General features: G+C 36.6%; 2 protein-coding genes across 4 annotated transcripts; one reads left to right on the forward strand and one right to left on the reverse strand.

Moving 5' to 3' along the window:
- Positions 1-2,699: 2,699 nt before the first annotated feature.
- LOC110764948 (nicotinamide/nicotinic acid mononucleotide adenylyltransferase) lies at positions 2,700-6,751 on the reverse strand. 2 transcript variants are annotated; one of them, XM_021968002.2, is made up of 10 exons: positions 6,612-6,751; positions 6,151-6,214; positions 5,948-6,021; positions 5,657-5,742; positions 5,227-5,310; positions 4,998-5,082; positions 4,437-4,516; positions 3,980-4,081; positions 3,562-3,620; positions 2,700-3,152 (listed from the first exon to the last, which is right to left on the reverse strand). In XM_021968002.2, exons 2-10 carry the CDS (start codon positions 6,207-6,209, stop codon positions 3,134-3,136), a joined length of 648 nt encoding a protein of 215 aa, XP_021823694.1. In that variant the 5' UTR covers positions 6,210-6,214; positions 6,612-6,751; the 3' UTR covers positions 2,700-3,133. The 2 variants fall into 2 exon arrangements, with proteins under 2 accessions (XP_021823694.1, XP_021823693.1); XM_021968001.2 differs by having other exon boundaries at positions 2,700-3,488.
- Positions 6,752-7,102: 351 nt separating this feature from the next.
- On the forward strand, positions 7,103-13,153 carry LOC110764950 (uncharacterized). Of its 2 annotated transcripts, none has more exons than XM_021968003.2 (13): positions 7,103-7,236; positions 7,319-7,889; positions 8,349-8,533; positions 8,699-8,779; positions 8,852-8,893; positions 9,001-9,045; positions 9,311-9,403; positions 9,959-10,085; positions 10,179-10,259; positions 11,177-11,302; positions 11,821-11,885; positions 12,482-12,587; positions 12,915-13,153. In XM_021968003.2, exons 1-13 carry the CDS (start codon positions 7,189-7,191, stop codon positions 13,013-13,015), a joined length of 1,671 nt encoding a protein of 556 aa, XP_021823695.1. In that variant the 5' UTR covers positions 7,103-7,188; the 3' UTR covers positions 13,016-13,153. The 2 variants fall into 2 exon arrangements, with proteins under 2 accessions (XP_021823695.1, XP_021823696.1); XM_021968004.2 differs by having other exon boundaries at positions 9,317-9,403.
- Positions 13,154-13,401: the final 248 nt, after the last annotated feature.

Here is a 13,401-nt window from a genome sequence, read left to right on the forward strand (position 1 = left end):
TTGGTATAAGATTCAAGAGATAGTGATGATAGTCACAAACTCATCAGATCATAAGATCAGTTTAATAGATAGCCTAGTATATTTATATCGGGTCCCCGGTTCCTCTCTATTTCTATTATGTACATATGTACTTGGACTACTTGTTCGGTTCCACAGTTGATCACGTTAATCATCCGTTAACTTTTCAGTTAAACAACCTTTCTTGCATTGGAGTCTCACTTGAGTAGGCCCATGGTGAGGATGAGACCCCGATAAAGAAGAGTTCTTGAGAAAAGCATCTTTTACGTGCTTCTTCATAAAATTATTTTAATTATTACTAATGTGATTATATAGAGAAGTGTTTCGATAAAAGTTATTATTAACTTATTTAAAATCACTCCCAAACGAAACATAAGAATGGACTAATGACTGATGTGGTCTAGGGGCCGGACCAAAAAATGTCTCAAATGTATACGAGATAAAGTGTACATGAAAAGACCACCTTTTTCCAAGCTAGGTAGTGAACAGCTATATAACCAGCTTTGAATGAATGATGCTTTTGGGGGGCCATGGCCTGTTAGTATGCCTTATGCTTTTTCCCTTTCTTTTTGTTGAGCCAGATTTGTCGGGTGCGCTTTAGAGGAATACTTACCAACCAAGTCCACCAATCAAAGTACTCATCGACTTATCTGTAATCTGCCAATTTGCCATGCCCCCACCGTACTCATGTTTCCCTTTTCTTCGACCTAATAGCAAACAATATCCACCATTGGATTCTAGCCTTAATTTTTAGCTAGCTGCTATGTATAACACAGATATTGTATCTATGAAAAACAGAGAATATCATGCTCGTGACCAAACCTCGACTCTTTCTCTCCGAGAAAAATTATTGCGCGTTCGATACATCGCATTATATGTTGATAAAAGAGTCCGTTTTACAATTTCATGTTCAACATTAATATCACCTCGCTAATAGAAGTGAGATTTGAGATTCTACCTGCATTAGTAAAGTGGCCAACAAAATTCATCCAAAATAACTTATAACATTTCTTTTTGGGTGCGTGAGGTCAAATGTGAGTGGGATTACTTAGCCGATATTGCAGAAAAGTCCAACATATATATTGTATCTTCAAAGACCATAGACACTTCACACACGTGACAAACATGCTCCTGTGTGTCCTCTACTATATATGGAGCATGCATCATGCATATAATGTTTGTCAACCTTTCTAGGTCAAAGATGGGATCATCAACCCTTACCGTAGGTAGAGAGCTAGCTAACATGTTACATGACTATGATTGTGGTTTCTCAATCCCCATAGAATGCCCGCATATTGATTTTCCTTCCACAGTTCAACTATGGACAAATATGGGCAGAAAAGCAACCTAAAATCTTACACATGTAGGACCCATTTAGTGGTCGGTCCATCTAACATAAGCTCCATTTACGCCGATGTTATGGAAAATTGGAATTGCTTTACTTTTCTCATTACGATCGACCCCTCTTCTTCTTTTTCTTCAATTTTAAGGTGTGCTTTTTTCTTCCTCGAACATCTCTCAATTTTGAGAGGGGGACCCGCAAATGGGGTCCAATCAGTGCTTGTTTTGTAAAGACTTTGCGCTTTATTATTCCATATAAATGATAAATGCGTGCAATATAAGAGTATTCAAATGTTAATTGGTTAATAAGTTAATACAACATCGGTTTCGTTGAAAATAACATATCGCAATAAACTCTCTTGTTGTAGGACAGTGAGGGATATTCGACTCATAAGTATAGCCGATTGCTCGACTGTCTCTATTCCGTTGCGATGTTGTTCAATTGAAGCTCTTTCTATATCTACATTGCATTCATAAAAACATGTCAAGAACATATAGTCAGTCGCATTATAATTAACGTTTGATTCAACCCATATTTAATCTTAGATGAAAAAGCCTATATATCTACGTTGTACAAATAGTTTGAATCTTAATTACCCTTAGAGGAAATGATAAAATTTTCTAAAAATATACTAGATGGAGCCTCACCCTTCAATTTGATTTGGGTTGAATGAACATGCTTTGACTACCAATAGAAGAAAAAGAATCACCAACAACACGCTGTCTAATCATCCCACATTATCCCACGCTGTCTAATTAAACCTTCTTTATGTCCATATTACAATGATGCCATTGCTTGATTTTGTTGTCTACATGAATTTTAGTTAGGATGTCTTGCTCTATGCTACACCAATCCTTTGATGAACATCATTCTTTTCTTTTGGTGAGTCACCAACACTATTCTTAACAAGGCTTTGGTCTTAGACTTAGACATATATATAAAGTAGAAGACATGGAAATGACTTGGACAAATGATCAATTTATTCACAAAACAAAATGATTGTGAGAAGCTCACTAGTGCATGCATCAAGTTTGGTCAAAAGATGACAACTTTTTTTTTATGCTAATTATTAGGGTTAAGTCAAAATTCAGGAACATCATCATTTGTTTCTATCACTTATCGGTACTTTATCTTTATATTACATCCGATCTTATATTCTTAAACAACATTATTGAAGTAGTAAACCAGTTTTTCATGATTGGACCACTATTCTATTTTTCATTTGCTTCCTTTTGATAATGCATATCCACCACTATTGCTTAATGAGAAATCATACATTCTTTAGTAACGACGAGAAGAATGTATTGTCGAAGGTGTCGGTATCATTGTAGATAACATGTCAAGAATAAAATATATTGACCTCATCATAAGGTGTTGATATCATTGTAGATAACATGTTGGAATAAAATATATTGACGTCTCATTGATAGACATCAACAATATCAAATACAATTTGTCTTTTGAAAAAAGACGAACATCCTGCACACATAATTTCTACTCATATTCTAGCCTAAGCACTACCCTAAGAAAATTGAGCCAAAGGTTGAGCCACCCCTATTGGTCTCTGTCGGAGTAAATTTCAGAGTGTACAAAATGGCAAGACAAAAATGCCCATGTGGAGCTTTGACTTCAACCATCAGCTTCAGTTGTCAGATTCACATCCTCATGAGCCACGCAAATCCAAATTGTGTTATCACATCTTCAACATTCAACACCACATCGTTGAATTCTACCTTTTTAAGCCCGTCAACTACCGCTGATGGCTCGGCAACCTTAGCAAAGAAAAGGCCATCTACAGCCTTAGCACATGTTAGAGAAGATCTGTATCTATAGATTCCATTCTGTATTTGAGTACAAACTAAATTAGTTTCTTTGATCTATTACATATACCAAATTATGCATTTGCTAAAAAATGGTTTTGAGATTATTTTCTTAACGAGCGTAGGATGAATGATGATCAACTTATTTTTAAGTCTTTGAGATGAAAGAAAATGACGAAGATCTTTCTGTTGATGATCATCTTCATCACATGCCGTTTGAGTTCAAGTACAGCTGATGTTCTCTAATGTAATCAATTACTTCATCAGAAGTCAGATATTTTATTGACAATCCTCTTGAAATGCAATCCCTGAAATACATTGTTAAGTTATCAGTTCCACATTCCCCTTAGCATGTTTGTCAATGAATCATATTGTCTTTACCTTATTCTCGTTGAACTTATTTGGTTCGGTACAAGTTCATCCACGATTCTTATGTTACCCTGTAATAAAGGAGAAGAATTAACAATAAATGGGCTGTAAAGAAGCTTCAAATCAAAACTATTTAAGCGACAAAAGGTTTTACACTATTTCAAACCATTACGAAAATTTTGATTTTTCAATTCAGACCAATTCCTACCCTTGTACAATACAATCCCAATTTGCTTAATTTATATTCAGACTATACATACATAGGTGTAGAAAAGAAAAATGCATGAGAGACATATCACTTTGGGTAATGGTTATTTAATCTAGGTGTAACTAAGAAAATCTAGTGTTTTACAACCACTGAATGAGAGTTTGATTTACTATTACAATGTATGAGCCAAAAAGCACTAAAAAGATCAAGAGATGCGATTACCCTGTTCTCTTTCAAAATTTCATCATTTGAGATAATTTTATCAACATCTTGTCCTTCCCTGCGAATGCAAACCACCCCATAATCTCTGCATATGCCTCTGACCTGATCAAGAAGGACAAATGTTATGGTAGCTTACCATCTTCTTGAACCAGAAACGGACCAATTCAAAAGGTTTAAACCCTACCAGACTGCAAGTGTTAGGTTACTTTACATTATACAACAAAGATCCACCAAGTGCTCAGTTAATTTCCATTCATGTGTAATTGTTGGACATTATGACCAAATGTTCTCCTAACAATTATTCGCCACCTTTTAAGTTACTGAACTAAAATAAATTAAAATTCTCCAGATCAAGTCGTTGTACTCTATAGTAAGTTAGTAATACATGAAAAATGAGATGGTTATCTTGTAAGAATTAACTACACATGACCACTAGAATATAGAGTTACAGACATACCTGCTCAGCAATCCAAATTCCAGGAATGCCAAAAGAGTGGAGTAGATCAGAGCCACACACAAGCATGCACTTAAGGGATTCTATCAAGAGGACAGAAGTCAATCATATTGCCTCCAAATTAACAATGATAAAGTAGAACTGTGAACCAGGTTCAGACATCATGCATCAAATTGATTAAGCAAAGTCCTCAACAGGCAATATATATATGAGTGCCAGTGCTGCAGCTTATCTATGGAATAAGCTGCCTTTATTTTCATTCTATTTTGTAGGAAACAGATCGATGGAATAAAAGCCGTAAACTACCATATGTTAAGACTACTTGAGAAAGAGTGTCCAGAGCTGATAACGGAATCCAAAAACAGGGTTTCAAGCAGCAATATGACAAAGAATTCCTGACAACTGTAATGTTATGGTCACACAATTTTGGGCAAGAATATGTGCATGTGTTCTTTGCAGTTATATCCATCTATATGCATGCATATAAAGAGCAACTTGTGTGAGGATAAATCATAGTGCAGCTCCTCAAAGGAAAATGAGGGATAACAGTTTTGCAAATCTTACCACTGGGTATCAGCCCAGCCTCAGACAAGGAACCTTTGACTCTAGACAGAATAGTTAAAGTGCGCTGGAAGCTACTCTGTCTTGCCTGTAAAATTGGTTTATAAATTCTATATATAAGTACTCAGAACCCTAGTGGCAGTAAATAAATAAGACAAAGTACTGCACAACAGAAGCATCATCTAAGATTCTAAAAAATTTGTACAGTGGAGAGAAAGAGGGAGATATATACCTCCCAAGGATCAACCATTATAAATTCTGAACTCTGGCAGGCTAGATGGCACAACTGTACACGATGTTCAGCAGATATAAGGCCCTACATAGCCAACCAAGTGACCATGTCAGTGTGTGGCAATAGAGGGATACGTGATATCTGATCATATGATTTAGCTATAGCACTTCATTAAGCATAAAGAAGTGATAAATCTCAGAATTGCATTGACAAACTCATCCGAGTAACCTATGCAATAAAACAAATGGAATAAGCGCATTGCTTCTACAACCCTGGTTAAAAGGGATCCAGGAAGAAGTTGAGCTATGTGACTAACTTCCATCCCAGAACTCTGTTAGGATATCCTGTACGTACTGTGTACCTTACCCAAGTGCTTATGAAAGCTCTTGCTATTCCGATGCCTACAGAGATGCTACTAAAGTTTACATACCCTCTTATAGTACGCATCATTAACAGGTGACATATAACCTCCAATGACACAAAAGCCTTCTGAACTCAGTGCATCTCTTGCCAGCTCTGTGCACAACAGCAAAATTGATCAAAAAATACAAAAGGTATGTAATTTCCAGTGAAAAATAAGCAAAAGAGCCCAAAGTCATATGCATAAAATGAAACCTGTGAGGCAATGACCAGATTCAAATAGAGTGCGCAATTCACATATATGTAAATTCACAATTTAGCTGTCAAAATGAGAAAGAAACTAGTTCGTGCGACAACTTACCCAACATTCGTAAATGCATATAAGTAGGAGGATTGAAACTTCCAGTTGCTACTAGAACTACGTATTTCTTGTCCCTAGTAACAAAAACAGAGAAAAGCATAAAACTAATTCAATCCTTGAATGCCAGACATATCCAACTATTCCACTAGTAACTAAAACAAACAAAAATAGTGAAATAAATATAATTGACAATATGAACTTACTTGTTGTCGTGATTAACCAAATGCAGAGCTAATTTACTAAGAGGCAGAGGGATGTCCATGGCACCTGAAAAGGTTGAAAAACAATTTAAACACCTATCACGAAAAAGAGTTAAGAGCCTTGTTCGTTTTGACAGAAACTGATTCCCGGGAAGATTTATTGTTTGTTTTTATCAAATTCTTAGAAAGAGTTAACGCCAGTGTATAAATGTCGCCACTTGGCTTTCAATTTGAGCTGCATCGTCCTAAACTACGGCCTACGGGAATGTGTCTAAGAAGACCTTATGGTATAAAATTTTGCACTGCTATGAAAAACTAGATTTTTCCTCAATTTCTTACAGTTTCCTCCCAACCAAACAGCATAAACATCCGCACGCTAGGTGACAAAATTAAATATATAAATAAAAAAAGTAATAAGACAAACCCAGATTAGAAAATTCAAAAGAAAATAAAAAATGAAAAACCTTCTGAGATTGGTGACTTAAAGGTCCCTGCTTTCGGCCACCTCGACCTGGTACTTGTCACCGGGGTCCTCTCGACGATGACGGTCAAGGAGGCAGGAGACCTGAGGCTCTCGGGCGATGAGACCCAAGCTTAGACAGAAAAATTTGGGTTCGCGCGCGATGGGTTCGATAGACGCGGCAGCTAGGTGGGCTGAGATTTGATTGGCAACTCTGGAAAAGTTTGATACAGAGAAAACAAAAGAAACGACGACAGTTTCCAAAGCTAAGGACTTTATATTGGTCTATTTTTTATATAAAAGTTTAATTTGGATTATCTGTTGATTTGCCCAACTGCCACGCAGTCAAAGTTAAGACGAAAGTGGAATGGGAGGTGAAAAGTTTGAAACTTTGTCCGATTCTAAAACTTTGTTTCCTAAGCTCTTGGGCTCTGCTAAGATTATGGCGGATTTCACAAAGCTCCCTATGGCGTCTTGTGTTGTTGTTTTAGTTATGGACTCTGCCGTCCTCTCATGCCTTCAAAATTTCCATAGTATTGGCTTTGCAATCTCTTCTATTGCTTTTCATCTTCATCGTCATCATGAGGTCCAGGAGTCCCAGCCCCGGAGCAGTTGGGCAACCGAACCAGGTCACTCTGAAGCTCACATGGTCCTTACCCTTTTCATTTCATTGTTGAATTTGTGCTGAAAAGTGCCCCGAATGTTATGCAGGTACAAGAAGCATACAGTCGTGCAAGAAAGAACCCATTTTTCGATGGTCTGTTGAGAGCGGAAGATGGAACGCCTAGTCCTCCAATTGATCTCCAAGCAAGCCTTGGCAGCCGGAACATTTCTCGCACCATGTCAGATATTGGTAACACTCACACAAGAAATGCACATGATTCATTGACAGATATTGGTAACAACCCATTTCTTCAGCCCTTTGAACGGTCAAAAATTGGCAAAACAGCTTCATTTGCATTCACGGATGTTCAGTCACTTTTTAGCTTTGACCCAAATGAGCCCATTGAAGCAAATGAGAAGCCCCCTACTGTAAATGGCCTAACAAGTCCCACAAGTGCAAAATCATTTAGGGTGAATAGAAGGAAAGAAAACCTGTCTACAGTTTCACTTCCTCAGTCTGCAGCATCATTCTATAATGGGGACTCACCAGAATTTGAAATTGTTGCATCATGTCCAAGCATTAACAAGCTTAATTCATTTCTCAAAGCCACAAAGGATGAAGTTAATGCTGGTGTCCCAGGAAGATTCTTACATGTTGTAATGGCTCAAGATGGCCCTGGTAATGCCTACTTTGAATCCTCCTTTTCAAGTTATCTTTACTTCTCCTTTTTAAATTTCTGTATCATTATATATATAGGAGACCACAGTACAATATGACTTTCAAAATCCAATCCATGACAAGACAAACTTGATGTGCTGTGCCCTGAAATTCGTTGGAAAACAATTAAATTGTTATCTAGTCTAATGACTAATACTATAAACGTCCATTTCTTTTCTTTCTATTGAGACTTCTTGACCATATTGGAATTCTAAGGATCTCCATAGTCCAAAGTCCATGCAACATCTGTGGTCAGCTATGCATTCTATTAACACAAATTAAAAAGAAAAGTAAGGAAAAACTGTATGGAAATGCTGATAAAATGTATTTCTGAAGATCATTGTGATTTTTTCAATCTGTCAGCCAACTTGTGAACTGATCTCAGAGTTCACATTTTTATCACTCTTTGGTGATTTGCAGATGTTGGATCTATTGCTTCAACAATCACTTATGCCTTCTACCTGAATGAAGCACGTAAAAGTGACCAGATTTGCACGGTGCCTGTCATCAACATGAAGAGGTTGGACATACGTTCTCAAGCTGAACTCAAATGGTTACTAGATTCTTGTCAAATTGATCAGTCGTCCTTAATTTTTGTAGATGAGGTATGTTCATATGTGAATCATGGGGATTTAGTTATGTTGATTTTTTTCCCTCTCTAAGTTTCATGCCTTTTACCTGTGACTAGTTAGGGCCCGAAATATAAGCTTTCAATTACAACATGCCTGTTCAACTGATTTGTTTATCCCCCACCATGAAATTTTGAACAGATTGATCTGTCCTATTATGATCTATTTGGGAGTCTTAAAGTAGTTCTATTAAATGGGAACAAGCTCCCAGCCAAGCAAGAGGTATATTTAATTCGGGGTATACTTGAATTTTTAACCATGGGAAATGACTAATACTTTTGTCTTCCTAAACAGGCATTGAAACAGGCAGTAGTTGAAATTTTCAATTGCAAAGAGGTGTTTTGCTGAACTCAATGTGGACTACTTTTAAGCTTATCTTCCTACTTCCTGACACTTTCAATAATGAAAAAATGCCTATTATAAGATTTCTTTTCTTTTTGCAGGGCGAATCTGTATATCCCTGGGTTAAGACCATTACTATAGCAGAGGTATGACTTTAGCGTTTAGACGTTAAAATACACTTTTGGTGTTTATATATATCCTTTTCATTTTCTATCCTTGTTTTCCTGTAAGGAACAAGATTTTATAGAAGTGAGAAAAGAGAGGAACAAAACAAACCATCTTGTTATGCTTGATTATCTATGTCCTATTTATTTATCATGAAGGATTGAAAACTATGTATTATAATCTTACCAGCGTACTTGTCTCTATTGTTCTTAACATGAATAAATATGCTGATTCTCGTGTTTTAAGAAACAGGATAGCTCATGCTGTACACTTGTTGCTGAGAAGTTTGCACTGATTTCACCTGAGATTTTGGCTGGACAAGGATTCAGTAGACTTTTGGTACCTTCCTTCTCTTTTCAGGCTATAACATGTGAACAGCTTATTTCAAGATTGAAAGACCTTTTTATTGGTGTACATTCGAGTATCTGCTCTCTCCCTGTTCCTCCTCCACCATATAGGCCATGTACTTGTGCAGCTATTATATAAGCCCTTCCCATGTTTTTTTTATTGTGTGCCCATCTTGGTTGATTGTTATCTAATTTCTAGTAGAAAATTGTTCTTCTTTTATTCCTTATCCTTTTTATTTTCTTTCATCTTTTCCTTTTGTTGTTCCTTTGATCAGATTGAATTACTTCATATTTTATTAGTTATTGTCCCTTGTAGCATGATGGTACCCATCCCCCTTTTCTATTCTTGGGTTGCCATGATGGCTCCTAATGTAAGATAGGTAGTCAAATCCTTACCCCTATAGTGTAGCCCAGCCATTTGAACCCCCCTGGGGGGTTGGAGCGGGGAGCAATTGATAGTTGATAGGTTGGATTGCCATGGACTTTACTTTACCCTCCATGCCTTATTAAGTTTTTTTCACTCTCTGGAATTCCTATTTTCTTGCAGTTAGCTGCCATCCTCTTAGATTCTGCGAACTTGTGTAGTCCTCAGTGTTCACTCAAAGATAAGTACATGGCTACACTGTTAATCCATGGTTCTGGTCGCTTTGGATGCAATGGTCTTTACCAGTTACGTATGTATTTTGTCCATTACGTGCCTATATATCTTATTTATTTATTTTATTTCCTCGAAGCGTCTTCCTCTAAATATAATTTTTGATTTTCAGTGAGATACAAAATGTATGATGTGTCTGATCTCAAGGTAGCTGATATATTGCGCAAGGATTTCAAAAAGTGGACAAGAGTTGGTATGGACTTGAACTAACCTTAGTCCTCTTATATAATAGTGCAACTAAATTATTGGCGTGTTCTGCAATAAGATTTTGTTGTTAACTGTCTGAAGATTCAACTTTCAATAAATTGATATGGTCGACTGAACTGGATGGCATAAAACTCAATAGAAATGACTATTAGGGAAAATTCTTAGATGAGCTGACTTCAGTTCATACAAATGGCCATCGCATGTGACTTATCTTTTGCAGACATGTTTAGACCATTCTCAGTCTAGTTAAAAATTTATATATATATTTACTTTTTAAATATTTGGCTTAATTTAGCTATATCATGAAGAGAGCACTTGACTTTATACTGATGCAAGGCCTGGACTTGCATTACAAGTAAAAAGTGCGAACCTTTTTATGTTCACTGTGATCGGCTAAGCAAGATATCTAAAAGTTCAGTTTTTGCATGTTTCATTTGTTTTAGTCCTCACATCCCAGTTATAGATATATGGATACTTTTTAAGTAAAGCACATTAGTGCAGATAAGTCTGACCAAAACTTCCCATCAAAAGAGAAAGTAGGGCCAAAATAATCAATACAAGTGTCTAAATAAGGGGTTTCTATCAAAATCCGCTCAAAATAGTAAATAATCAGCAAGTCATGTTTGAGGGAATCAGGTCCCTCTATAAATATATATTGGACTGGGCGCATTTCAAATGCTCACTCCATGTGCTCTGAGTACAAGGCAGATCCAGTTGGACGCAATCAAGAAAGAGTTGAATAACTGAGGCAAAAATAAATTAATAACACAATATTTTGCTGAAAGTTTCCTTCCCTGACCATTGACCATTAGTTCCTCTCTATTTTTAGCCTTGTCAAGGCATTTTTTTCGCCCTTAAACATAATGGAATAACCTTCCAATAACATAGAAATTGTTGAAACAGGTAAGCCAGACAGCGCTGGTTCTAGAATGATGGCATCACAAATCGGGATGAGTTCTATTGGAGTGCCAATTGCCCAACTTCTTGATCATGAGGACACCTCAGTGCGTGAAATTAAATATTTCCAATGTAAGTATATATTTTTCTTTCATTGTCATCATGGCTAATCTTGGATAAAGATTCACTCCCTCAAAAACTGGCTCGCACAATCTCTAAGTTACTTGCCCTACTTTTGATTTAGTCTCAGTTATCTTGCCACAAGTACATCTGTCAACTTCTGTACGAGTGTTTCTCCTTTTTCCTTGAAAAACAAACCCATTCCTCATATATTCTCGTGAAATAGTTGAAGAATAAAGATCTTTCATGTTGCAAGGAACAGAAGTCTTGAAGCCTTTACTACAATTCCTAGTCAGTTTGTTTACTAATTCATGATAGTATTCTTTTTTTATACGGCTCATAAAGGTAGTATCATACTGTAATGTTGAAGAAATTATATTGCCAGTAGCTTTAATTTTCACTCATTCACACGTCTTCTAATCATGTGTTCCCAATTACTACATGACATTGATGGATCATACCACCTGTTTAAACTACATACGTATTTAGTTCTTTTTGTCTTTTTGGCTTTTTTTATATTTAAATTTCAGATATGGAGAAAATTCGGCTTCTCATGATTGTTTCTGGTTATTATGATTCGAAGAAGAACTTCAAGGTTAGATACATGCTTATATTTGACAGTTTCTCTTTTTATTAACACTTGTTTTAGGGAGCTAATGATCTGGATACCTTATGTTGTCGAGGAAAAAGTTGGAATAGGGTTTACCATGGCTTAAACCCAAAAAAAGTTCTTTCATGTTTGGTGTCATAGATTCTACTCTTTGTGGTTGAACTTATGCATGCAATCCTCTTGATCCTCATGTAGTAGTAGAAGGGTATGCAATAAGGTTTTAGAGAATATTGTAACCTTCTTCATTTAGTGAAGTTTCCCTATCTGCCTTGCCTATGAAAGTCCCAAGTTCGAACAACTCAAACTTCTGTGTTCTGTGTGATTGTAATATTTTGTACTTCAACTTTTGACTGCTATGAGCTGAGCTAAAGGGCCTTTTGCCATTTGTTTGCTCATGAAATTGGGAATACTAGTTCAGTATGGTCTCAATTCAATAAGTAATCCAGCTTCCCTACTCGTATACCCATACATATTCTGATGCAGTTACAATCTTGTCTCTTTTGGTAGAATAAGGGTACTGTGGCTTTTTACTATTTTATGGTAGAGGCTCTGACTTTCTCCATATCTTTGGTATAATTTAGAGAGAGATCCTGGTGTCTGCTGAATCTGTGGAGCTCATGAAGAATCTGCTGTTTTTCTTCAATGCGAGTGCTTCCCAACTGCCTCTCAAAGCGATCCATCAGCCAGGTAAGAATCACTTCAAAATAATACAGGCCATGCACATCAGTTTTTGCGGTCAGAAAAATTAGGAATTAAATTCCTACTTGGAATCAATACGTTTGAAAAGCATCCCATAGAGTTTTATTGGCTGTCTTGGTGTTTGGTGAAGGGGACATCGATTATGAGAAAATACAAACTCCAGTTGCTTTTTTTGTTCCTTTATTGTTCCTTACTAGTAAGTTGCCCGTTTATCGTTTGTAATTGCTACACATAATCCAGGATTACAAAAAAGAAAGGGTTAAATTGTATTATCATTTCAGGGTGATATTAAACTTACTTACGGTGCTCGCACAGGTCTCGGAGAGGAGATGCAAGCATTTGAGATTGACAAGGTCACATCCAGAAAGACCATCGAGCGTCTCTTAGAAGAATTTGGTGGGACTTCAAAAGGCTAATGTGAATTCCAGACCTCGACAATTGTCCAGAGACAGTTGTTATTGATTATGTAGGTAAATCACAAGTGTTGAAGGAAAGATTTCTGTAAGATATAACTTAATCATGGCTGCTCAAAGTGAAAGGTTTCTTTGAGGCAATGGTCAAATGAATCTGCGACTGAAAAATTGGATGTTCTCAGTTTGCCAAAAATGATATGCAGTGCGTGTATAGAAAGTTCTAATAGATTGAAATGGTGAGATTGGATTAGAATTTAATTCAGCAAACATGCCCTGTGCAGTTTATAGCAACAGTTAGGAAGTAAAAGTTTGTTTTCTGAGACTGGAGATGATGATGGACATGTTGGTTGCAGTAGAACTTTCAGTTGAAACGTGAGTCTTTTCCGGTG

Source organism: Prunus avium, chromosome 4, assembly GCF_965620075.1.
Source record: "Prunus avium chromosome 4, drPruAviu1.hap1.1, whole genome shotgun sequence".
In the NCBI taxonomy this organism is placed as follows: Eukaryota; Viridiplantae; Streptophyta; class Magnoliopsida; order Rosales; family Rosaceae; genus Prunus; species Prunus avium.

Coding starts and splice junctions, on each gene's coding strand:
- LOC110764950 (XM_021968003.2), top strand. CDS start 7,189: ATGAGGTCCAGGAGTCCCAGCCCCGGAGCAGTTGGGCAACCGAACCAG. Junction 8,894..9,000: donor AAATTTTCAATTGCAAAGAG/GTGTTTTGCTGA, acceptor TTCTTTTTGCAG/GGCGAATCTGTATATCCCTG. Junction 11,303..11,820: donor TGAAATTAAATATTTCCAAT/GTAAGTATATAT, acceptor TTTAAATTTCAG/ATATGGAGAAAATTCGGCTT.
- LOC110764948 (XM_021968001.2), bottom strand. CDS start 6,209: ATGGACATCCCTCTGCCTCTTAGTAAATTAGCTCTGCATTTGGTTAAT. Junction 5,743..5,947: donor TATGCATTTACGAATGTTGG/GTAAGTTGTCGC, acceptor TGTTGTGCACAG/AGCTGGCAAGAGATGCACTG. Junction 5,311..5,656: donor ATGATGCGTACTATAAGAGG/GTATGTAAACTT, acceptor TTGGCTATGTAG/GGCCTTATATCTGCTGAACA.